Source organism: Drosophila suzukii, assembly GCF_043229965.1.
Source record: "Drosophila suzukii chromosome 2 unlocalized genomic scaffold, CBGP_Dsuzu_IsoJpt1.0 scf_2c, whole genome shotgun sequence".
NCBI lineage: Eukaryota > Metazoa > Arthropoda > Insecta > Diptera > Drosophilidae > Drosophila > Drosophila suzukii.
The window spans coordinates 30,958,969-30,982,593 of NW_027255896.1; the positions used below are offsets into that span (position 1 = coordinate 30,958,969).

At 46.3% G+C, this 23,625-nt stretch overlaps 1 protein-coding gene across 1 annotated transcript; it reads left to right on the forward strand.

The window, feature by feature from the left end:
• The first annotated feature begins 19,461 nt into the window (after positions 1 to 19,461).
• Positions 19,462 to 21,892, forward strand: LOC139354406 (eukaryotic translation initiation factor 3 subunit J-like). The gene is made up of 2 exons (XM_070998634.1): positions 19,462 to 19,549; positions 20,756 to 21,892. The coding sequence occupies exons 1-2, from the start codon at positions 19,462 to 19,464 to the stop codon at positions 21,382 to 21,384; spliced, it is 717 nt and encodes a 238-aa protein (XP_070854735.1). The 3' UTR covers positions 21,385 to 21,892.
• Positions 21,893 to 23,625: the final 1,733 nt, after the last annotated feature.

Consider the following 23,625-nt stretch of genomic DNA (forward strand, 5'->3'; position numbering starts at 1 on the left):
AACAGACCCCGAAAAAATATCTACAATTTGTAACAGGCTGGCTATTATATATTGTAACAGGCGTGCTAGTTTAGATGCAATACACTAGTTCTAAGTATTATATTGTTATACTCAAAGTTATATGAACAGGGCAGAGTATATGAGTCTGCTCTGGTCACACTATTCGATCCTCGGGAGAGGAGAGGCTCTCTCAAGAGAACCTGAAAACGGGGGTTGAAAAGAGAGTTGCCTGCGAGCAGCGAGTTAGTTCAAAACGAGAGTGCGAATAAAGAAGACGTGGAACTACAAACCGTTTGTGAACTTAATCCTGATACAATCTCAGAAGTGGGATACCGGAAAAAAATCTATAAAAACTTAAACAGTGAAATGGATACCCAAATTAGTGACGTGTCTGTGACACAACTAAAAAGGTGGTTGGAACTCCTTAAGTTGCCGACAACTGGATCCAAGGCCGAACTTTTTTCGCGACAGCAGTGTTCCGCCGGAAAATCGGGGAGTCGTCCCTCAAGTCGATCAGGAAGTCGGAGAAATTGTGGACACGGTGACTACAGACTCGGAAGACGAAAATATCGAGTCACAAGGTCCGATGGAGCCGATTTGTGGCTTAGAAACCATGGACAAGTTGCGCTTGGAAATCGAGAAGGCCCAGAAATTTCTAGAATTTCTGCATAAGCAAGTCGACAGCGTTAGTTCAGCCAGTGGAGCCAAAAGCCACAATTCACAGAATTTTACGAAGTCGGACGGCGGCGCAAGCAAGAGTTCGGAGAATTCCAAGAACGGGCATGAACGAGATGGCAAGTCAAGCAGCGGTTCGGAGAATTCCGAGAACGGGCAAGAACGAGATGGCAAGGCAAGCAGCGGTTCGAAGAATTCCGAGAACGGGCAAGAACGAGTTGGCATGGCAACCAACAGTTCGGAGAATTCCGAGAACAGGCGAGAGCGAGTTGGCGAGCGAAGCAGCGGTTCTACGAAAATTGGACAAGGAAATTTCGAGAAGGGCTGAGTTTTCGTCAGCTGGATTTAATCTAGCCAAGGAAATTTTGATGGACTTTGCCGAGAAGATTCCTGTACGATCCTGGATCTCCCAATGGGACAACATATCCTCGTTGTATGACCTATCGGACACCCAGCGAAGAGTGTTGCTGATCAGCAAACTAAAAGGCAGCGCTTTGGAGTGGATGCATGCGGATCCTTCTCGTTTTGTTAAACCAACGAATGAGTTGCTGCAGCAATTACAACATGCTTTTGGTGGTAACGAGTCGAAGGCAGACATAAGGCGAAAATTTGAAGCGCGTCTGTGGCAACCGAATGAAAAATTTGCGATGTACTTTGAAGAGAAGAGAAGGCTGGCCCGAGATGTCAACATGGAGGAGGACGAGCTACTGGATGGACTAATTGTTGGCATACCGACGATTAACTTACGCACGCAGGCCAAGTTACAGTGCTTTGAGAATCCTGGAAGGATGCTTAGAGCTTTCGCTGACATAATGCTGCCAACAAGGGCTGCTGGGAGCAACAAGATGCAGTCTTCGAAAGCCGATCAGGCGAGCAAGGAGACGCGTTGCTACAACTGCAACGGAAAGGGGCATTGAGCTCGAGAGTGCGCCAAACCGAAGAGAACACCAGGGACGTGCTACGGATCATTTCATCAACGGATGTCCTCAAAATAAGAAGCAAGATGTCAATTACTATGTAAGGTTGTTTAAAATTTTTTGTTTTGAAAACCCTAACCAGCCAATTATTACAGAATGTCTAATAGATTCAGGAAGCCCAGTATCGCTAATCAAACATTCGGTTGTGCCGAAAAATATTAAATTAGATCCACAAAATGAGACTTACTTCGGATTAAACAAAAGCTTATTGAAAAGCGAAGGAAAAATATTATGTTTTAAATTGAAAAAAGAAATAAACATTTTTTTTAATTTAATTGTTGTGGCTGATGAATCTATGGGTTGTAATATTGTGCTGGGTAGAGATTTTATGAAAGCCTGCGATTTGGAAATTAATTTAGAAACTTTAAATATAATAACTGTAGAGAGTACTGAGACCCAAGATAATAGAAAAATTGGGTCAATTTATAAGGTGCCTTGCAATTTAAGAAAAGATTTGGAGTGTGAAGGAAATGAAAAGTTAGGAAATGAGATCTTAGAGGATAAAATGTTAGATAGTGAAATATTAGGAAGTGAAAAGTTAGGGAATGAGATGTTAGAGGATAAATTGTTAGGCAGTGAAATATTAGGAAGTGAAAAGTTAGGAAATGAGATGTTAGGGTATGAAATGATAGGTGGTGAAAAATTAGAAAGCAAAATTTTAGAAGAAACTTTAGAAAGTAAAATTTTAAAAGTAGAAAAGCAAACAATTTTTGATAGTTTTGAGCAACAGATGATGGAAATAATTGTGGTAGAAGATTCGGAAAAGGAAAGTGTCTATAATATTGGTGAACAAGTTAGCTATATAGACCAAAAGAAATTAATTGAATTAGTGGAAAAAAGGTATGTCCAGGTAAAGCGACCTGAAAATCCAAATATTAAATGTGAAATGAACATCGTGTTAGAAAATTCTAAGCCATTTAGTTGTGTACCTAGAAGACTTTCGTACAGTGAAAAGGATGTGTTGCAGAAAATGTTAGATGAATATATTAAGGATGGCATTATTCAAGCTAGTAGATCGGAGTATGCCTCTCCGATTGTATTAGTTAAAAAGAAGTCGGGAGATCTTAGACTGTGCATAGATTTTAGACGCTTAAATAATATCATGGCCAAGGATAATTATCCGATTCCCTTAATTGATGACCTGTTAGATAAATTAGATCTTAAAAATGGTTACTTTCATGTGTTTGTTAACAAAGAGTCGGTAAAATACACATCGTTTACTACGCCGTTGGGCCAATTTGAGTTTTTACGTATGCCGATGGGGCTTAAGACTTCTCCACAAGTATTTCAAAGATTCGTCAACGATATATTTTCGGATATGATAAGACAGGACAAGGTTGTTGTGTATATGGACGACATTTTGGTCGCCAGTAGGAACATGGAAGAACACTTCGAAATATTAGCAGAAGTATTTAAAAGGTTAATGGAAAATAAGTTAGAATTGAGAATGGACATATGCAAATTTTTACAAGACAAGGTCAAATATTTGGGGATTTTGATTTCATGCGATGGAATCAAAGCTGATGATAGGGGCTTAGAAGCCATACAAAATTTTCCAGTTCCGACTAAAGTACAAGCAGTCCAAAGTTTTTTGGGGCTCTGCTCTTATTTCCGCCGATTTATTAAAGACTTTTCAATAATAGCGAAACCTTTATACGATTTAGTGAAAAAAGATAGGGTATTTAAGTTTGAGGAAGATGAATTAAATTGTTTTTCACAATTGAAAGCGAAATTGATGGAAGCGCCCGTTTTAGCTATATACGATCACAGAGACGAAGTTGAGTTACACTGCGATGCCAGTGCTTTAGGGTTTGGGGCGGTACTTCTTCAACGAAAAGCAGACAAGAAGTTGCATCCCATATTCTATTTTTCAAAAAGGTCAACAACTACAGAAGCGAAATACCACAGCTTTGAGCTGGAGACTTTAGCCATTATTTACGCATTAAGAAGATTTAGGATATACTTACAAGGCAAGCGGTTCAAAATTGTAACGGACTGCAACTCCCTTACGTTAACATTTAATAAAATTGATTTGAATCCAAGAATAGCAAGGTGGGCTTTAGAGCTTCAGGAGTTTGATTACGACTTAAAGCATAGGGCAGGTAGTCAAATGCAACACGTGGATGCACTGAGTCGTTGCAATAACATAATGGTAATAGAATCGAACACGTTTGAAACTAATTTAATAATTTGCCAATCAAAGGATGATAAAATACAAGAGATTAGGACAATTTTAGAAAATAGTGAGCACAAATGGTTTGAAATGAGGAATGGTGTTATATACAGGAAAAGTAATGACAAGAGGATCTTATTTTATGTGCCGAACCGGATGGAGGATGAATTAGGCCACATAGGAAGGAAAAAATGATAGAAGCAATTGGCAAAAGCTACTGGTTTCCAAACATGAAGAGTAAAGTTTCTGATCATGTTCAAAATTGTTTGAAATGTATAGCATATTCTCCAAAGGTAGGCAAAGGTGATGGATACTTGCACAGTATCCCAAAGGGCAATAAGCCTTTCGAAATCATTCATATAGATCATTATGGCCCTGTGGATAAGAGTAGATCGAAGATGCACATATTAGCTGTTGTTGATGCGTTCACAAAACTTGTTAGGCTGTATACGACCAAAACAACGAATACGAAAGAGGCAGTAAATGCAATGACAGATTACTTTCGAGCTTATAGCAGGCCCAAATGTGTTATTTCAGATCGCGGAAGCTGCTTTACTTCGACAGATTTTGCTAAATTTATGGAGGAAAATAACATAAAGCATATTAAAATTGCAACGGGATCGGACCAACGGCCAAGTTGAGCGAATCAATAGAAGCCTAGGACCTATGATAGCGAAGTTATTGGGATAATGTCATTGAAAAAGTAGAGTATTCTATGAATAATACAATTCACAATAGTATTAAGCAGCGGCCTAGTGAAACGCTGTTTGGCATAACTCAAAGGGGGAAAGTTTGTGATGAGTTAAGGGAAAGATTAGAGGAGAGTAGTTATGAAATAGAGGGTAGGAAAACGTTAGAAGATATTAGGAAAGAAGCTGAAGAAACACAAGTACATTCGCAGAGGAAAAATGAAGCATACTACAATGCGAGAAGAAAAAACGCAACCGAATTCAGAGAAGGTGATTATGTCATGGTTAAGAACTTTGATAGTACGGCGGGTGTAGCGAGAAAACTTATTCCGAAGAACAAGGGACCTTATGTAATTGAGAAGATTTTGAAAAATGACAGATATTTGATCAAAGATGTTGATGGGTTTCAGTTATCTCGAAACCCATATCAGGGTGTTTGGAGTGTTAATAACATTCGACATTGGATGAAAAATAGTAGTATAGTATAATAATGAATTGTATACATATGTATATGTACTAGATTGTAAGCAATAGATAACCAAATATTTCAATTGTAACAAGGAAGAACGCTATAGTCGAGTACCTCGACTATCAGATACCCGTTACTCAAAGGGAAATGGAGATATGCAAGCAGCAAAGCGAGATTAAAATGCGCCACCTACCGGCGGTAGACAGATTTAAGCGTTATGGGCGTTAGAGTGGGCGTGGCAAATTTATTTTTGGATCAATCGATAGGTATTGACGACAGCAATACATTTCAGTTAATTTTTTATCTAGCATGCAAATTGCGGGCGTCACAGGTTTTCGCGGTTTGTGGGCGTTTAAGTGGGCGTGGCAACTTTTTTTTAGGTCAATCGATAGGTATTGATGAGAACAATAGATTTCAGTTAAAATTTTCTATCTAGCATCAAAACTGTAGGAGTTACAGTTTTGGGCGGTTTGTGGGCGTTAGAGTGGGCGTGGCAGTCTACTGAAACAAACTTGCGCTGCGTAAGAAGCTCATGAATCTGTACGCCAAATCTCAATAGCCTAGCTCTCATAGTTTCCGAGATCTCAGCGTTCATCCGGACAGACAGACGGACAGACGGACAGACGGACATGGCTAGATCGACTCGGCTAGTGATCCTGATCAATAATATATATACTTTATGGGGTCGGAAACGCTTCCTTCTGCCTGTTACATACTTTCCGACGAATCTAGTATACCCTTTTACTCTACGAGTAACGGGTATAAAAAGTAAATTATAAAATATCCGACCGCTGAAGAGAGTGGACGTGTCTTGTGCGAGCTCCGCGAAAAGTGCAAGAAAGTTGATAAATTAAATGCAAACAAAACACAAAAACTAAACAGGTTAATTTCGAATAAGAGAAAAGACGCTAAAACCCAAAGAAATTTAGGTTTCAACCCACAAAATCGGTGTAATGTCTTAAACTAGCACATAATTATTTTATCTTATAATAATAAATAAGTGCCACGCTAATAAAAGCTCAATGAGCTACGAACAGAATAAAGAGCGACTCAGCTCCGCGAGCCGAAGAGACGGTTACTTTTCGTATGTCTCAACGCGTGATAGCGAAGTGCAAAAAACGACCCTACTGTCGGTCGATAGCCAAAGAGCACGATCTTGCTCACCATGCTTACTTACGGCTACCCCTACTCCGACGGCGTGGAGTCAACAATGCAAAACCCCCCCACCATCAGTTTCGACCCATCCGCACTAAATTTGTCAGCAACAACTACAGCTACGGCAAAAAAACCAACGACAACCACAGCTACGACTATTATTTCGGAATCGACTGCAACCGCAGCTCTTAATACAACGGCAACAAAAACAACGACAACAAATCAAAACCAAAACAAAATTCAGCAAGCGGGTCCGGCCATACAGACCGGACTAGATCGGTACATCCAAATCAAGCGTAAGCTTAGCCCGCAGAACACCGCGGTAGGTAACAAGTCAAAAATAAACCGTGTCCAAGTAGAAGATACATTACCCGGGAGATCCGACAGCAATCGATTTGCGCTTCTAGCAGAAAATGAATAAGGACGGGCTCAGGAGACCCAACCGAAACCTAAGCCCCCACCAATTTACATTAGGGAGAAAATCTCGAACGCCCTGGTCAACAAAATTGTTGCGCTGACCGGAGACGGAAACTTTCATGTTGTTCCGGTCACAAAAGGGGATATCCATGAAACCAAGCTTCAGACCAAATCTGAAGAACATTTCCGAGCAGTATCCAAATACCTGGAGGAAGCTAGGAAAAGCTACTACACGTACCAACTTAAAAGCAGCAAGGGCCTGCAAGTGGTAATAAAAGGAATCGAGCCCGACGTAACCGCCAAGGAAGTTATCGATGCTCTCAAGGAAAAAGGGTTTTCTGCAAAGAACGTCAGTAACATTATAAACAGGAAAAAAGAGCCGCAACCACTCTTCAGGGTCGAGCTGGAGCCAGACAGCAGAGTCTTGAAGAAAAATGAAGTGCACCCCATTTATAACCTGCAATACTTATTGCACCGAAGAATTAACGTGGAAGAGCCACATAAAAGGAACGGCCCAGTGCAATGCACAAATTGTCAGGAGTATGGACACACCAGGGCATACTGTTCGCTTCGAACAGTCTGTGTAGCTTGTGGAGACTTCCACAATTCGGCTAACTGCCCTGCCAACAAAGAAGACCCCAAAAAGAAAAAATGCGTTAACTGCCAAGGTAACCACACGGCAAACTACAGGGGCTGTCCGGTTTACAAGGAGATGAAGGACCGCATGCGAGAAGTGATAGCAACGCGTCATCAGAATACCCAAAATGCGTACACTTACTCGCGTACGACGCCGGAAGTATTTTTCGGCACGGCTGCAAGATCCTCCTTTGGTCAACTAAATACCCAGAAAGGATTCTCATACGCCGATGCCCTTCGATCGGGGACGGAAAACCCACTCCAGTCTAATCTATTAAAAGCTCAGCAGATCCAAGAACAGTCGCAAAGCACTCTGGAAACTATGATGGTCACCATGCAACAAAGTATGATGGAATTCATGTCATTCATGAAAACGACCATGCAAACACTGGTTCAAAACCAGAACATGGTGTTACAGCTACTTGCAGCTAAGCAGTCCAAATAATCAGATGGCAAATCTACGAACAACAATGTGGAACGCCAATGGCGTTTCACGGCACAACCTTGAAGTAACACAGTTCCTGAATGAAAATCATATCGACATTATGCTACTGGTAGAGACGCACCTCACAAACAAATACAACTTCCAAATAAGAGGCTACACTTTCTACCGCACAGACCATCCAGATGGTAAAGCCCACGGCGGAACCGGCATCCTAATCAGGGAACGCATCAAGCACCACTTTCACCAAAGGTTTTCAACAAATTACCTGCAAGCCACGTCTATCAAAGTGCAGTCAGGCAACGGAAACCTCACCATAGCCGCTGTCTACTGCCCGCCTCGCTTTACAATTTCTGAAGGACAATTCATGGACTTCTACAACTTGCTTGGAGACCGCTTTATAACTGCAGGGGACTATAATGCCAAACACACGTACTGGGGATCACGCCTTGTGACTCCCAAAGGAAGGCAATTATACAATGCAATCATAAAACCGAACAACAAATTAGATTATGTTTCCCCTGGCAGCCCCACATACTGGCCAACAGACCCCAGGAAAGTTCCAGACCTAATAGACTTTGCGGTGGCAAAAAACATTCCCATTCCAAACATATAATAAGCGCCAAAGCGCTTTCGGACCTGTCGTCAGACCATTCGCCAGTGCTAATAACTCTTCTTCAAAGCACAAGAACCACAGATCACCCCCTCAGGCTGACGTCGCACAGAACCAACTGGTTAAAATATAAAAAGTATGTAAGCTCACACATCAATTTAACCCCTCACTTCAACATCGAAGCGGACATCGACTGCTCTACCGATGCTCTTGAAGAAGTATTCGTGGAGGCAGCCACTATCTCAACACCACATGGCAGGGACGCGCAAACCAACCACTTCAAAACTAATCTGCAAATTGAACGGTTAGTCCTAGAAAAGAGGCGCCTGCGACGTGCCTATCAAACCAACAGATCGCCGTCATCAAAACAACGTCTTAAGGAAGCCACTCGCTCACTAAATCGAGCTCTAAAGCAAGAAACAGAAAATGCACAGCTGCAGTACATTAAAAAACTATCGCCAACCAGTACAAAACATCCTCTGTGGAGGGCTCACCCAAATCTGAGCTCTCCAATCGAAACAGTCACTCCGATAAGAAACTCATCTGGCATCTGGGCCCGCAGCGACGAAGATAGAGCCGAAACTTTTGCGTTACATCTAAGAAACGTCTTCCAGCCGAACCCTGCCACTGGTTCATTTTTCCTACCACAAATCGTATCTGAATCTATTTCTCTACCACCATTGTTTCAGCCAAAGGAGATCGCGAAAGTCATTGGGGAACTGAAACCAAAAAAGGCCCCTGGCGGTGACCAAATAACCCCAAAAATGTTAATTGAACTTCCAAACTCTGCCATTGAGGTTATTTGTAAGCTCTTCAATGGGATTATAACTCTCGGCTACTATCCAAAAAAATGGAAAAATCTATTATCATCATGATACCGAAGCCCGGAAAAGACCACACAATTCCGTCATCCTACAGACCAATTAGTCTATTATCGTGTCTGTCTAAGCTGTTCGAAAAATGCCTCCTAACTCGCATAACACCATATCTAGGAGCACACAATGTTATCCCTGCTCATCAATTTGGATTTCGTCAAAACCATGGAACAATCGAACAAGTTAACAGAATAACATCAGAAATACGCACAGCCTTTGAGCATCGGGAATACTGCAGCGCAATATTCCTCGATGTATCTCAAGCATTCGATCGAGTATGGCTAGATGGCCTCATGCACAAAATCAAAACACACTTACCTGATTACACTCACAAGCTTCTTTCCGCCAGCTGGCACCACACACTAAATGCACTGAGCAACTTAAATGTACCAGTGTATATACAGAGAGTAATAGCGAGCTACTTTGAAGGCCGCCTGCTCCTGTACGATACTGATTCCGGGCAATCGACCCACAGGGTCACCGGGGGAGTTCCCCAAGGATCAGTCCTAGGCCCTTTGTTATGGAATGTCATGTACGATGGGATACTTAGGATCACGATGCCCGAAGGGGCACGACTCATTGGTTTCGCGGATGACGTGGCCATAGTGGTTACGGCAAAGAAACTCCCAGATGCGGAAGGAATCTGCAATGAAGCGGGGAAACGAGCAAGCGCATGGCTCGACTCCAAGGGACTCGCCTTGGCAGCGCACAAGACTGAAGCAGTCCTGATAAGTAGCAGGCAGAAAGTGGAGGCAGCTACTATCAAAATTGGAGAAGCCACAATTACATCGCGTCCAAGCCTAAAATACTTGGGCGTCATGATCGACCACCGGCTTTCTTTCAAAGAACATCTAGCGTGCGCTAGTGGCAAGGCAAGTAGGACCGCGGCCGCGATATCGCGAATTATGGCGAACACTCGGGGACCAAGGCAACCAGGACGTAGATTACTGGTTAGTGCTGTCACATCGACGCTGATGTACGCTGCTCCCATATGGGCTCGAGCCACAAAAAATGGAAGTTATATGCAAGACGGCGACTCCGTGCAGAGATTGTGTGCACTACGGGTATGCTGTGCGTTCCGCACGGTATCCCATGACGCGGCGCTGGTAATATCGGGAGGCATACCGATTGATCTGCTGGCAGTGGAATCAGCCAACATCCGCGCGGGCAGCACAGGGGTCGCAACTGCAGAATCCGTACGGAAAAGGTGCAGAGAACTCACCATTGCTAAGTGGCAAGAGAGGTGGGTAAATAGTAGCAAAGGACGATGGACGTATAAGCTTATCCCAGAACTGCAGAGATGGCTGGGACGGAAGCATGGACATGTGGACTACTACTTAACGCAACTGTTGACGGGACATGGATGCTTTAAATACTATCTGAATAGGTTTAAGCATGAACGTTATCCGCACTGCCCACTCTGCGAGTCGGATAATGAAGACGCAGAACACGTGTTTTTTGTCTGTCCGAGATTCGAAAATGAACGAAGAGATCTGAGCATAAGGGTTGGGAGGACGCCAGCCGCTTGTAACCTGGTGGACATTATGCTTGAATCAGAAGTAAATTGGTCTGCGGTTTGCAACATGGCCACAATAGTACTCAAAAAACTGCGCATCGCAGAAAGACTGCGAAATTCCAATAGGATAGAATCCTAGAGAGCCCTAAGGGCATTCCCCCCCCGGCGAAGTAATACCTAACGGCAGTACCGCCGGGGAAGCGGGGAAGGGGTGGAGTTTTTACTGGGTTAGAGTCCCAGACTTCGGCAAGCTAGTTCAGCTCCGAGTTGGCTTTCGATGCTTTAAACCACCACTAACACAAAAAAAAAAAAAAAAAACTCACAAGCTTCTTGAGTCGTATCTATACAACAGGACCTTCGCAGTAAGGTGCAATACAACAACATCCGACGACTACATTATCAAAGCTGGAGTCCCGCAAGGAAGCGCACTAGGGCCTAGGGCCAGCGGATATTCCCACGAACGAGCAGCTAACAACATCTACGTTCGCTGACGACACCGCAATTTTAAGTCGCTCGAGGTGCCCAGGCCGAGCCACAACACAGCTAGCAAACCACCTCCTCGTAGTAGAGAGGTGGCTATCTGATTGGCGGATTAAAATAAATGAACAAAAATGTAAACACATAACGTTTACTCTCAACAGGCAAACATGCCCTCCACTATTATTGAATAATAAGCAGATTCCCCAAGTCAACGATGTAACGTATCTCGGCGTCCACCTTGACAGACGACTAACCTGGAGAAGACACATCGAACGCAAGAAAGTACATCTAAAACTAAAGGCCAGCAGCTTCCACTGGATTCTTAACGCTCGTTCGCCCCTGCGTCTGGACTACAGCTCTACAACTCCACTCTCAAGCCCATCTGGACATATGGCTCCCAGCTATGGGGGAACGCCAGCAGAAGCAACATAGACATTATACAGCGCGCTCAATCGAAAATCCTGCGAACTATCACTGGGGCGCCATGGTACATTCGCAACCAAAACATCCACAGGGACCTAAGCAAAATATCACAAATAAATTCCTATATACAAAAATATTTGTCCAAGATGTAGAAAACCCTGAAGACAGAGCATTAATAATCGAAGAAACTCGTTGTAGAGCACACAGGGGACTGGACGAAAATTACAAAAAAATTAAATTAAAAAAACTACAGGAGTATATAAAGAACTCTACAATTTGTAATAGTAACAAATATAATAGACACCCTGTGAACAGCGAAATCAGTAAAATGTTAGCAGAGGAAATTATAAGGCCTAGTCGAAGCCCTTATAATTCACCAGTTCTGGTAGTACCAAAGAAAGGAGAAAATCAAGACGGAAGCCGTAAATTAAGACTCGTCATTGACTATAAAAAATTAAATGAAAATACCATACCTGACAGGTACCCAATGCAAGACCCATCAGTAATTCTATCTAATTTGGGAAAGCAAGATATTTTTCAACAATAGATTTAGAATCAGGTTTTCATCAGATATTAATGAAAGAATCTGATGTAGAAAAAACATCCTTTTCAATAAATAATGGAAAATACGAATTTTTAAGAATGCCATTAGAACTAACAAATGCACCAAGAATTTTTCAGAGAGCAATGTACGACGTCTTAACAGAACAAATAGGGAAAACATGTCATGTCTACATGGACGACATTATAATATTCTCAAACTCGATTGAACAACATTATAAAGACTTAAACAAAATTATAAATATATTATTAAAGGCAAACATGAAAATCTCTTTAGGAAAATCAATGTTTTTTAAACGCGAAACCAGTTTTCTAGGATACATCGTATCTTATAACGTCATCAAGACAGACCCAGAAAAAATTGACACCATAATTAAATATCCGATTCCAAAAAATATTCGGGAACTAAGAAGTAAGAAAATTTGTTTTAAATTACGCCTCTATAGCCAAACCTCTAACAAAATATCATAACGGCAAAATTTCAAAAAGAATGTCAACAAAAATGTTAATTCAGCTGGATGACCCATTAAAGCTTTTAACGAGCTGAAAGAAAATCTCATTGCTCAAGTAGAATTAGTTCAACCGGATTATAATAAAAAATTTACCCTGACCACCGACGCTTCGGACGTCGCAATTGGTGCAGTATTATCTCAAGAAGGTAAACCAATTACTTTTATTTCAAAAACCTTGACTAAAACGGAACAAGTTTATGCAACTAATAAGAAGGAACTTTTAGCCATAGTATGGGCTCTTAAAAATCTAAGAAACTACTTGGAATTGAAATCCAAACCGATCATCAACCATTATCTTTCGCAATCTCTGATAAAAATCATAATATTGAAATGAAACGCTGGTACTCCTTCATAGAAAGTTTCACTCCTAAAGTCATTTATAAGCTAGGTACAACTAATGTAGTTGCAGACGCCTTATCAAGAATTCAGGTCAACAACTTAACTGACAGTAACGAATCGGTCTCAGATCAAAACACTCAGCATTCTACAGAGAGTAGTTTTGAGAATGTTATACAAGAAACCCGCAAACCCTTAAACCAGTTTAAGCAACAATTGCTAATAGCAACGGGGAGGTAAACAATACATGAGATGGTCAATATATTCGGAAATACCAGACATATAATAGAATTTGATACCTCTGAAAATTTGGTATCAATTTTAAGGGAATATATCCCTCCTAACATAACAATAGGTATTCACTGTACACCCTGTACTAATTCCTATTGCTCAAGCACCCATCCCAAATAAAGAAAGAGAAAATTTGCATATCGACAGTTTTTATGCTCAGAATTTAACGTTCATTACTTGTATTGACTCATATTCAAAATACTTAGTTGTAAAGGAGATCCAAAATAAACTCAACATAGAAACCAAAATTGCAGAAATATTGCAACAATTTCCACATGCCAAAACATTAATGATGGATACCGAGCCTAGTTTTCCTTCGCACAAAGATGCGGTATTAATTTATACGAGTATTTCGCGGATTCTCGTCCAATGGACAAATAGAAAGGCCTCATTCTACCCTTACAGAAATTGCTCGTTGCATCAAAGATTAACTTAATTTAGTTGATTATTCTGAAATTATAATTAAAGCAGCTCAGAAATATAACATGACCATACATTCCATTATCAACCAACGACCATACGATATATTATACAATAAAATCGAACACAATTAAAACAGGCACAAGAGAAAATTAAAAAAATTAAAAAAAAAAAAAAATAAAATTAAATTAAATTCTCACAACAAAGGCAGAAAGGAAAAGGACTTTCTCGTTGGGGAAGTCATTTATGAGAAAAAGCACGGGGAAAGAAATAAGCTGAACTCTAGATATAAAAAACAAGTAGTTAAGGAGAATTTACATAATAAGGTTATCATAAACAATAGAAATCGAACGATTCATAAAGATAACATCAAATCTTAAACTCAGTTTGTCTTAAATTACAGAAAATGAATTCAATAATATTTTTAATATTGATAGTAGCAGTCACCAATTCCGAAATAATGGATTGTGAGGAGTTGAATAACTCCCCACAAATAGAAGCAGCAGCAGATGGCCGGCCGCTTACCAGTTACGCGGCGAATTCGCGTAGTAACGGCGCGGCGGGGAGAACGAGAGAGTTTGGAGACCAATGAAGGAGAGCGAGAGAGATTGGAGACAAACGAAGGAGAGCGAGAGAGTTTGGAGACCAATGAAGGAGAGCGAGAGAGATTGGAGACCAAGGATGGAGAGCGAGAGGGTTTGGAGACCAATGAAGGAGAGCGAGAGAGATTGGAGACCAAGGATGGAGATCGAGAGAGAGTGGAGACTTCGCGGGCAGAGCAAGAGTGCCGTATGCAGAAGGGGATAACGGAACTCCTCTGGACTTTGGACTCTCCCGTGAACTTTGGACCGGGAGAGGAAGGGCCACATCTCGACAGTGGAGCGGCACACAAGCGTGCCACAAGCGGCACGGGAATCAGCGGAACGGCAGCAGTGGGCGGAACATCCATTGGAAGCGGTACATAAAGGACAAGTGGGTCATCCAGGAGGCACGGACTTTGGACCCAAAGTGGAGAGATCCAGCGGGCCGTGCGCAAAAGGGAAATAACGGTGCTTGGAGGCCCTATATAAGGCCGCAGAGCGCTGGCAGCTGGATCAGTCGATCACAAGGAGTCAAACCGTCAAGATCACTCAGATACCAAAGTGAACAATCAAACAACCAGATAACCTACAAGGGAGCAGCAGCAAGTCGAGTCGCCAGAGAAGCAGCGCCGTGGGAGCCTACAAGGAGCGAGCTTGCTACGTCGAGACGTTCGGGATTGGGATACCAGGAATCTCCGAATTGAGACGCAGGTAGCTGAGATCCAGAGGGCATCACACGGCTAGGTCAAGGCGGTCGATTAATCCTGTCCACAAAGTCCTGGCGTTACGCCTGGAAAGAGTATAACAAGCCAGAAGGGAGAGCGGTCGATCAGTAAGGTCTCGAGTGGAATTGTCCAGGAGAGCCCTACGGATTCGACTTGCGAGGTCCCGGAGCGGCGTGCCCGAACCACGAATATAACAAGCCAGAAGGGAGAGCGGTCGATCGGTACGGTCTCGAGTGGAATTATCCAGGAGAGCCCTACGGATTCGACTTGCGAGGTCCCGGAGCGGCGTGCCCGAACCCCGAGTACCACAAGCCACACGGGAACGTCCCGGACAAAAAGCAAAGGGTGAGGCTAGGGTGGAACGTTCGTTTACACTAGGCGTGGAAGCGAAGTAAGGCGCGAGGCAGCTTCCTGGCGTTACCGCCTTGACTGTCCGCGCGGGCTGAGCAGAAACCCCAGTGGGACCATCCGGGACAGAGCAAGGGACAGGCGGCGGTGTGTCGAAAGGAGCGATCCTGGAGAGCGCAGCTTCTGTTTACCCTAGTCTGAGAACGGTGACGCTTCCCTAAGCCCGTACGGCCGATACCCCTCGCGAGTCCGAGTCGTTACCAGCAGTCACCAAGTCACGCGTGAGAAGCGAACCGCGAGCGAGCATCTTCAGGGAGCTGCGAGGATCTTCAGAGAGCGGCGAGGATCTTCAGGGAGCTGCGAGTATCTTCAGGGAGCTACAGGACGGGAGCACCGAGTCATCAAGGCGAGAGGTCGTAGAGTCATCCAGGACCGGCGGGAGCACCGAAGATCACAAGCAACGAGTCAAAGCCAACCAAGCGACTAAGACACTTGTAATAATATACCCGCAATAAAACCCAATACGAACCCGAGAATTCTGTGCTTTCTCACTGAGCTACTGGGCGGTCACGTTAATATAAATTTGGTGGGACGAACACACAATATACTGAGCTAGCCGCACGAATCTCGTAGCGAGCAGACAATAAAAATCAGTTCGTTACATCTGGCGCCCAACGTGATTGTCCCAACAGTGAGAACAGCACAGTAAAAATGGGAAAGAAGTGGATTTACCGCCTCAAGAAGGAAGACTTCGCCCATGTCGCACAGAGGCTCAACGTCGCCCTGGAGGGCAGGCTAGACGACATGAGGAAGGCACTATCGGAATACTACTCCGAAACAGAGAACGATCCACAACTCGTCGACATCTGGGCCGAGCTAGAGGCGACATACTACGACAGAGCCGGCCCAAGCATTACGTTAACGAACGCTGAAGGGGACAACCTGGTGGCAAGCCTGAGCGTTGACAACATACAGAAAGAGGCCCACAGGAGAGAGTCAAGCCAAGAAAAGAAAGCAGCAGCGCTGATCCCGAGACCAAGCCAGTCGGACTATGCAAAGGTCGCTAAGCAGGTCCGCGAATGGTCGTTCAGGTTCGACGGGGCGGAAAAACCATTCGAGTTCCTGGAGCAGGTAGAATGGTCCGCCAACACGTACGGTTTGGAGCTTGATATGATCCCTCGAGCGATGCCGGAGTTGCTAAAAGGAAGGGCCTTGAAATGGTTCATCGCCAACAATAAGCAATGGAGAACATGGGCAGAATTCATTGAAAGCTTCCACACATATTTCCTGCCAAGAGACTTCTTCACCAGGCTGGCGGACCAGGTCCGGCAAAGGAAGCAAGGCTTCAGCGAGTCGTTCAAGGACTACATGATCGACATGCAGACGATGGTGAGGCCACTTAACTATTCTACGAAAGAGACGTTAAGGGTCATTAAAGAGAACTGCACCCCCAGTCTAAGGATCTTCCTAAGGGCATACAAAGTGTCGGACCTGGACACGCTGATGATATTAGCAGACGAGTATGAAGAACTGGAAAAGGAGCGGGAAGCGTTCGCGCAAGAAAACAAATTCTCGAAGAACAAGTCGTCATCGCCAGCGCAGGTAACATGCAGAAGATGCGAAGAGACAGGAATCCAGGAGACGCGGGGAAACGACCAATGGTCGCCACCTAACCGAGTACCACGGCAGCAGGCAACAGGAGCACCACGCGGAGGCCAATGGACACCACCACAACAGCAACAGATGCAACCAGCAAACAATGTTTGGAGGCCACCAAGTACAACACAAAGGCCTCGTGAAACGACACACATCACAGACCCCCAGGAGGCCTGCCGAAAGTGCGGCGGTCATGGACACTGGGCGCGGGGATGTCGGCACCAACGCCTGTTGTTCTGCTGGGTGTGCGGGAGAGTAGGCGTCAGGAGCGTTGAATGCTGCCAGCAGGCGGGAAATGCCCAGCGATCTCAGCCGCAGAGAGGCGAGCGGGGGTCGCAAGATGCTACCTCTCCAAACTAACGGGAAAGCTGATCGAGGAAGAGCAGCAGTTGTCCGCAGCGGTGACGATTGGTGGGGGCACATACAAGGCCACAATCGACACCGGGGCAACAGCAAGCTTTATAAGCAAAGAGCTGGCGGACGACCTGGCTGCCCTCGGAAAGATTACGAGGATACGACGGCAAGTTAGGTTGGCAGACGGAAGATGTGGCGGAATCGATGAGCAGCTGGAGGTGGAAATTGCGTTCGGGAACAAGCGACTGAGCATGAGCCTGCTGATACTACCAGGAGTAGTGGATTCATTGGTGTTGGGATGGAACTTTCTAACACAAGTCGGTACCGAAATTAAGTGCGCTGGACACGAAGTGATAATACCGGCCAGGAATCGTCACAAGGGATGGCTCGAGGAAAAGTTGTCGGTGGCAGTCGTACAACGGGCAAGCGAAGATGACGACACCACGAAATTCCTGGAGGCAGAGCTATCGACTTTTAGCAGCATGAAGGGAACATCAAACATGGCAGAGCATCAGATCACGATGAAAGACGACAAACCAATAAAGCAGCGATACTATCCCAAGAATCCGAAAGTTCAAGGGGAGATCAATGCGAAGGTGGACGAGCTTCTCCAAATGGGATACATAGAACACTCAACAAGCCCATACAGTTCTCCCATCGTGATGGTTAAAAAAAAGACGGGCAAATGGAGACTGTGCGTCGACTTTAGGCAAATAAACGCTAAATCTGTAAAGGATGCCTACCCGATGCCCCGAATAAATTATATTCTCGACCAATTGAGGGAAGCACGGTACATCAGCAGCTTGGACCTAAAGGATGGGTACTGGCAAATCCCACTGAAAGCGGACAGCAGGCAGTTTACGGCATTTACAGTGCCGGGGAAAGGTTTATTCCAATGGAAAGTAATGCCATTCGGACTTCATTCGGCGTCTGCGACTTTTCAACGGGTGCTGGACCGGGTGATCGGCCCAGAAATGTCGCCGCACGCATTTGCTTACCAGGACGACATCATAGTGATCGGGCGCTCGCTGGAAGAACATAAGGCCAACCTAAAGGAAGTTTTCCGACGACTAAAGGAGGCAAATCTGAGATTAAACCCGGAGAAGTGTCAATTTTTCAAGAAAGAGCTGTTATATCTCGGTCATCGAGTGACTAGCGAAGGAATAGGCACGGATCCGGAAAAGGTAGCAGCCATCGCCGAACTAGAACCACCATCGACAGTAAGAGAGCTCCGACAGTACCTGGGCGTAGCATCATGGTACCGCCGGTTTGTACCTGACTTCGCAAAAATAGTCAAACCTCTGAACGATCTGCTACGCAAGGGCAATAAATGGGTGTGGACACAGGAACATCAGACGGCGTTCGAAGAGGTGAAGGCAAGACTCGTCGCAGACCCCGTACTGGCATGCCCGGACTTCGACAAACCATTCATCTTGCAAACTGACGCAAGCGACTACGGCATCGGGGCAATCTTGACCCAGGAAACTGAACGAGGCGAAAAGGTAATCTCTTACTCAAGCCGAACGCTCAACGGCGCTGAGAAGAATTACTCAACAACCGAGAAGGAGTGCTTGGCAATCGTCTGGGCAATCCGAAAGCTCAAGCCATATCTGGAAGGTTACCACTTTAAAGTAGTAACCGACCATATGGCGCTGAAGTGGCTCAACAGCATAGAGAGCCCTTCAGGGAGGATCGCCAGATGGGCCCTGGAGTTGCAGCAGTACGACTTCGAAATAGCGTACAGGAAAGGGCAACTCAACGTGGTGGCAGACGCTTTGTCAAGGCAGCCACTGCCGGAAACGCTTCGAGGGATCAAGGAGACGTCGGCGGCGGAAGCTTCTGCAGCATGCAGCTGGATTCTGGAAATGCGCGAAAAGATAAGGACCCAACTGCAAAAGTATCCAGACTACGTGATGGAGGGTAACACCCTGTACAGGAATATACCTCATAGAGCGGGCAGCGAAGATGTTGAAACATGGAAGATGTGCGTCCCGAAAGCGCTGCGGGAAACGGTGCTGAAGGAGAACCACGACTCACCGGCGGCTGGCCATGTAGGAAGCCGAAAGACAATAGCACGTCTGGCAGCCCGGTACTACTGGCCAGGAATGCACAGAGACGCCCGAGCCCACGTGCGAGTATGCGGGACATGCATGAGGTTCAAGCCGAATCAGATGCAAATGGCTGGGAAAATGCTTACGCAGGTGCCAGAGGAACCATGGGCTACGGTATGTGCGGACTTCGTCGGACCCCTGCCGCGTTCGAAACACGGCAACCAAATGCTGCTGGTATTGATAGACAGGTTCTCCAAGTGGACTGAGTTGGTGCCGCTGCGAAGCGCGACGGCCGAATCCCTAAAGAAAGAACGCATAATCGCGAGGTATGGGGTCCCCAAAATAGTCATAACGGACAACGGAGTCCAGTTTACCAGCAAAACCTTCAAGAGTTTCCTGGCCGAAATGGGAGCCAGGCAACAGTTCACAGCTCCATACACCCCACAGGAGAACCCGACTGAGAGAGCCAATAGGACGGTGAAAACAATGATTGCGCAGTTCGCAGGGCAGAACCAAAGAGACTGGGACGAAAAATGGCCAGAAATCATGCTGGCAGTAAACACGAGCGTTTCAGAATCCACAGGTTACACACCGTCGTTCATTACCCAAGGCAGAGAACCAAGACTACCGAGCGCCCTATACGACAGAGAAACCGTAGGGACCGGACGACCGACAGAGACCCCGGAAGAGAATGCTAACAAACTCAGGGAAATCTTCGAGATTGTAAGGCGGAACCTGGAGAAAGCATCCCAGGACCAGGCTAGGCATTATAACCTAAGGAGGAGGCAATGGACGCCAAAGGTGGGTGACGTCGTGTGGGCCAAGGAACACCATTTATCAAAAGCGGCCGAGGGGTTCGCAGCAAAATTGGCCCCAAGATACGACGGACCTTACCAAGTCATAGGTTTTGCGTCACCAGTAATCTGCAAAATAAGACACATAAACACAAAGAAAGAGCGGACCATCCACGTAAGCGAGCTGAAACAGCAACAAACGGAAAACACAGGCGAGCGGCTACAGCAAGCAGACACAACAGATGCAAAACAACATTAAAAGTCCAAGGATACCTCCAAGGATGACCAAAGGACACTACGAAAGGATCCCAAGGATACCTCCAAGGATGCCCAAAGGATACTACGAAGGGTGTCCAAGGATACCTCCAAGGATGACCAAAGGACACTACGAAAGGAGTCAAAGGATACGTCCAAGGATTCCCAAAGGGTACTACGGAAAGAGTCCAAGGATACCTGCAAAGATTCCCAAAGGATACTACGAACAAATTCCAAGGATACCTCCAAGGATACTACAGGTCATCTACAAAGGCGCAATGAAACACATAAAGGACATCAGGAGAACGTTAAGAACACAAAGGGAGCGAACCAGAGCGTCTAAGGTCTCGATTGGGACTGATCGGAGGAAAAGAAAAAACACGCATCAAAAGTCTGCCGAAGGAAGAGGGAAGACGGCACAGAGCAGAGAGCTGTACCGTAGATCTGGGTAGTAAGAAGGACGAGGAGAAGCCCACGAAAACAGAAGCCCCAGCCAAAACCAAGCCAAGCAAGGCACTAAATGCCAAATTGGAGCAGCAAGCGCGGCTGGAAGAGGAGGCGGAGGCGGAACGACTGGCTAACTTATCACCCGAGGATAAACTGGCCGAGAAGCTGCGCCTGCAAAAGATCCAGGAGGCCTCAGACCTTAAACACGCCCAAGACGCCTTCGGCGTGACGAGTACGAGCGGCGGCCTCGATGCCTTCAATCCGGAAAGCAAGGAGGAGTTCAAGGAGCTCGGCGCCACGATCAGCTGGAAGGTGGCCCAGTTCCGGGGATCGGAGCACTTTCCCCAGTTCGTCGAAGATCTGGTGCGCAGCCTATGCGTGAACCTGAGCGCCGCTGACATCAAAAGGGTCGAAATGACCGTGGAGATATTGCACTCGGAAAAGCTGAAACAGGGGCCAGAAGTAAGGGGCATACATGGCAGCTGCAGCGTCCTGAAATCAATATTGGGTTAATACAGGAAGCAGCCAAGCGACACCAAAATACTTACCTGCAGCGAAGCAAATGCGAAGTCCTCTCCGCACCAGCGTTCGAGTGTTGCCAGCGTGAAGCCAGGCTCAGCCGGCTGAAGACGATTGAAGGGCGAGAGAGAGAGACGAGAGGCGAGAGAGGTCGTGTGGAGAGAGAAAGGATGAAATAGAAAGGAGTGAGGAAATGCGAAAACTTACCTAGAAAGTTGCAAAATCACCATGAGCCAGGGAAGGGGGCGCCTCGATAGGCGATCGATTGGCACTGGACGATAGTGCGATCGATGGGCACACGACAATGGAAATATCGGCCAAGGTGGAAGTATCGCAACGAGCAGGTGGCAACGCCGCACCGTCGATAGCGAATAAATATCGATCACGCACGAATGGTGTGACCAGGCGGAGGAAACACGGAAAGGAGTGAGACGCAGCAATGAGCAGCGAGCTGGGGATCGATAGCCTAGGAGTATCGATGTCCCAGTGGGAACACAGGAAATATCGGCGCGGGAGATTTAAAGTTGCTACGAGGAGGATGAACCCCGCTGTAGAAACTCAAGGGAGTTAAGAGCGTCGAGGGAGCATCGAGGGAGCAACGAGGGAGCGCCGCGGGAATCACAAGGACTCAAAGGCTAGGATAAGCAAGGAAACGCCGGAGAGTAGGAACCAGTCTTAAATGTTTCCCGAAGTAAGGGGGGAATGTGAGGAGTTGAATAACTCCCCACAAATAGAAGCAGCAGCAGATGGCCGGCCGCTTACCAGTTACGCGGCGAATTCGCGTAGTAACGGCGCGGCGGGGAGAACGAGAGAGTTTGGAGACCAATGAAGGAGAGCGAGAGAGATTGGAGACCAACGAAGGAGAGCGAGAGAGTTTGGAGACCAATGAAGGAGAGCGAGAGAGATTGGAGACCAAGGATGGAGAGCGAGAGGGTTTGGAGACCAATGAAGGAGAGCGAGAGAGATTGGAGACCAAGGATGGAGATCGAGAGAGAGTGGAGACTTCGCGGGCAGAGCAAGAGTGCCGTATGCAGAAGGGGATAACGGAACTCCTCTGGACTTTGGACTCTCCCGTGAACTTTGGACCGGGAGAGGAAGGGCCACATCTCGACAGTGGAGCGGCACACAAGCGTGCCACAAGCGGCACGGGAATCAGCGGAACGGCAGCAGTGGGCGGAACATCCATTGGAAGCGGTACATAAAGGACAAGTGGGTCATCCAGGAGGCACGGACTTTGGACCCAAAGTGGAGAGATCCAGCGGGCCGTGCGCAAAAGGGAAATAACGGTGCTTGGAGGCCCTATATAAGGCCGCAGAGCGCTGGCAGCTGGATCAGTCGATCACAAGGAGTCAAACCGTCAAGATCACTCAGATACCAAAGTGAACAATCAAACAACCAGATAACCTACAAGGGAGCAGCAGCAAGTCGAGTCGCCAGAGAAGCAGCGCCGTGGGAGCCTACAAGGAGCGAGCTTGCTACGTCGAGACGTTCGGGATTGGGATACCAGGAATCTCCGAATTGAGACGCAGGTAGCTGAGATCCAGAGGGCATCACACGGCTAGGTCAAGGCGGTCGATTAATCCTGTCCACAAAGTCCTGGCGTTACGCCTGGAAAGAGTATAACAAGCCAGAAGGGAGAGCGGTCGATCAGTAAGGTCTCGAGTGGAATTGTCCAGGAGAGCCCTACGGATTCGACTTGCGAGGTCCCGGAGCGGCGTGCCCGAACCACGAATATAACAAGCCAGAAGGGAGAGCGGTCGATCGGTACGGTCTCGAGTGGAATTATCCAGGAGAGCCCTACGGATTCGACTTGCGAGGTCCCGGAGCGGCGTGCCCGAACCCCGAGTACCACAAGCCACACGGGAACGTCCCGGACAAAAAGCAAAGGGTGAGGCTAGGGTGGAACGTTCGTTTACACTAGGCGTGGAAGCGAAGTAAGGCGCGAGGCAGCTTCCTGGCGTTACCGCCTTGACTGTCCGCGCGGGCTGAGCAGAAACCCCAGTGGGACCATCCGGGACAGAGCAAGGGACAGGCGGCGGTGTGTCGAAAGGAGCGATCCTGGAGAGCGCAGCTTCTGTTTACCCTAGTCTGAGAACGGTGACGCTTCCCTAAGCCCGTACGGCCGATACCCCTCGCGAGTCCGAGTCGTTACCAGCAGTCACCAAGTCACGCGTGAGAAGCGAACCGCGAGCGAGCATCTTCAGGGAGCTGCGAGGATCTTCAGAGAGCGGCGAG

Coding starts and splice junctions, on each gene's coding strand:
- LOC139354406 (XM_070998634.1), top strand. CDS start 19,462: ATGCGGGACATGCATGAGGTTCAAGCCGAATCAGATGCAAATGGCTGG. Junction 19,550..20,755: donor CAGAGGAACCATGGGCTACG/GTATGTGCGGAC, acceptor AAGGGAGCGAAC/CAGAGCGTCTAAGGTCTCGA.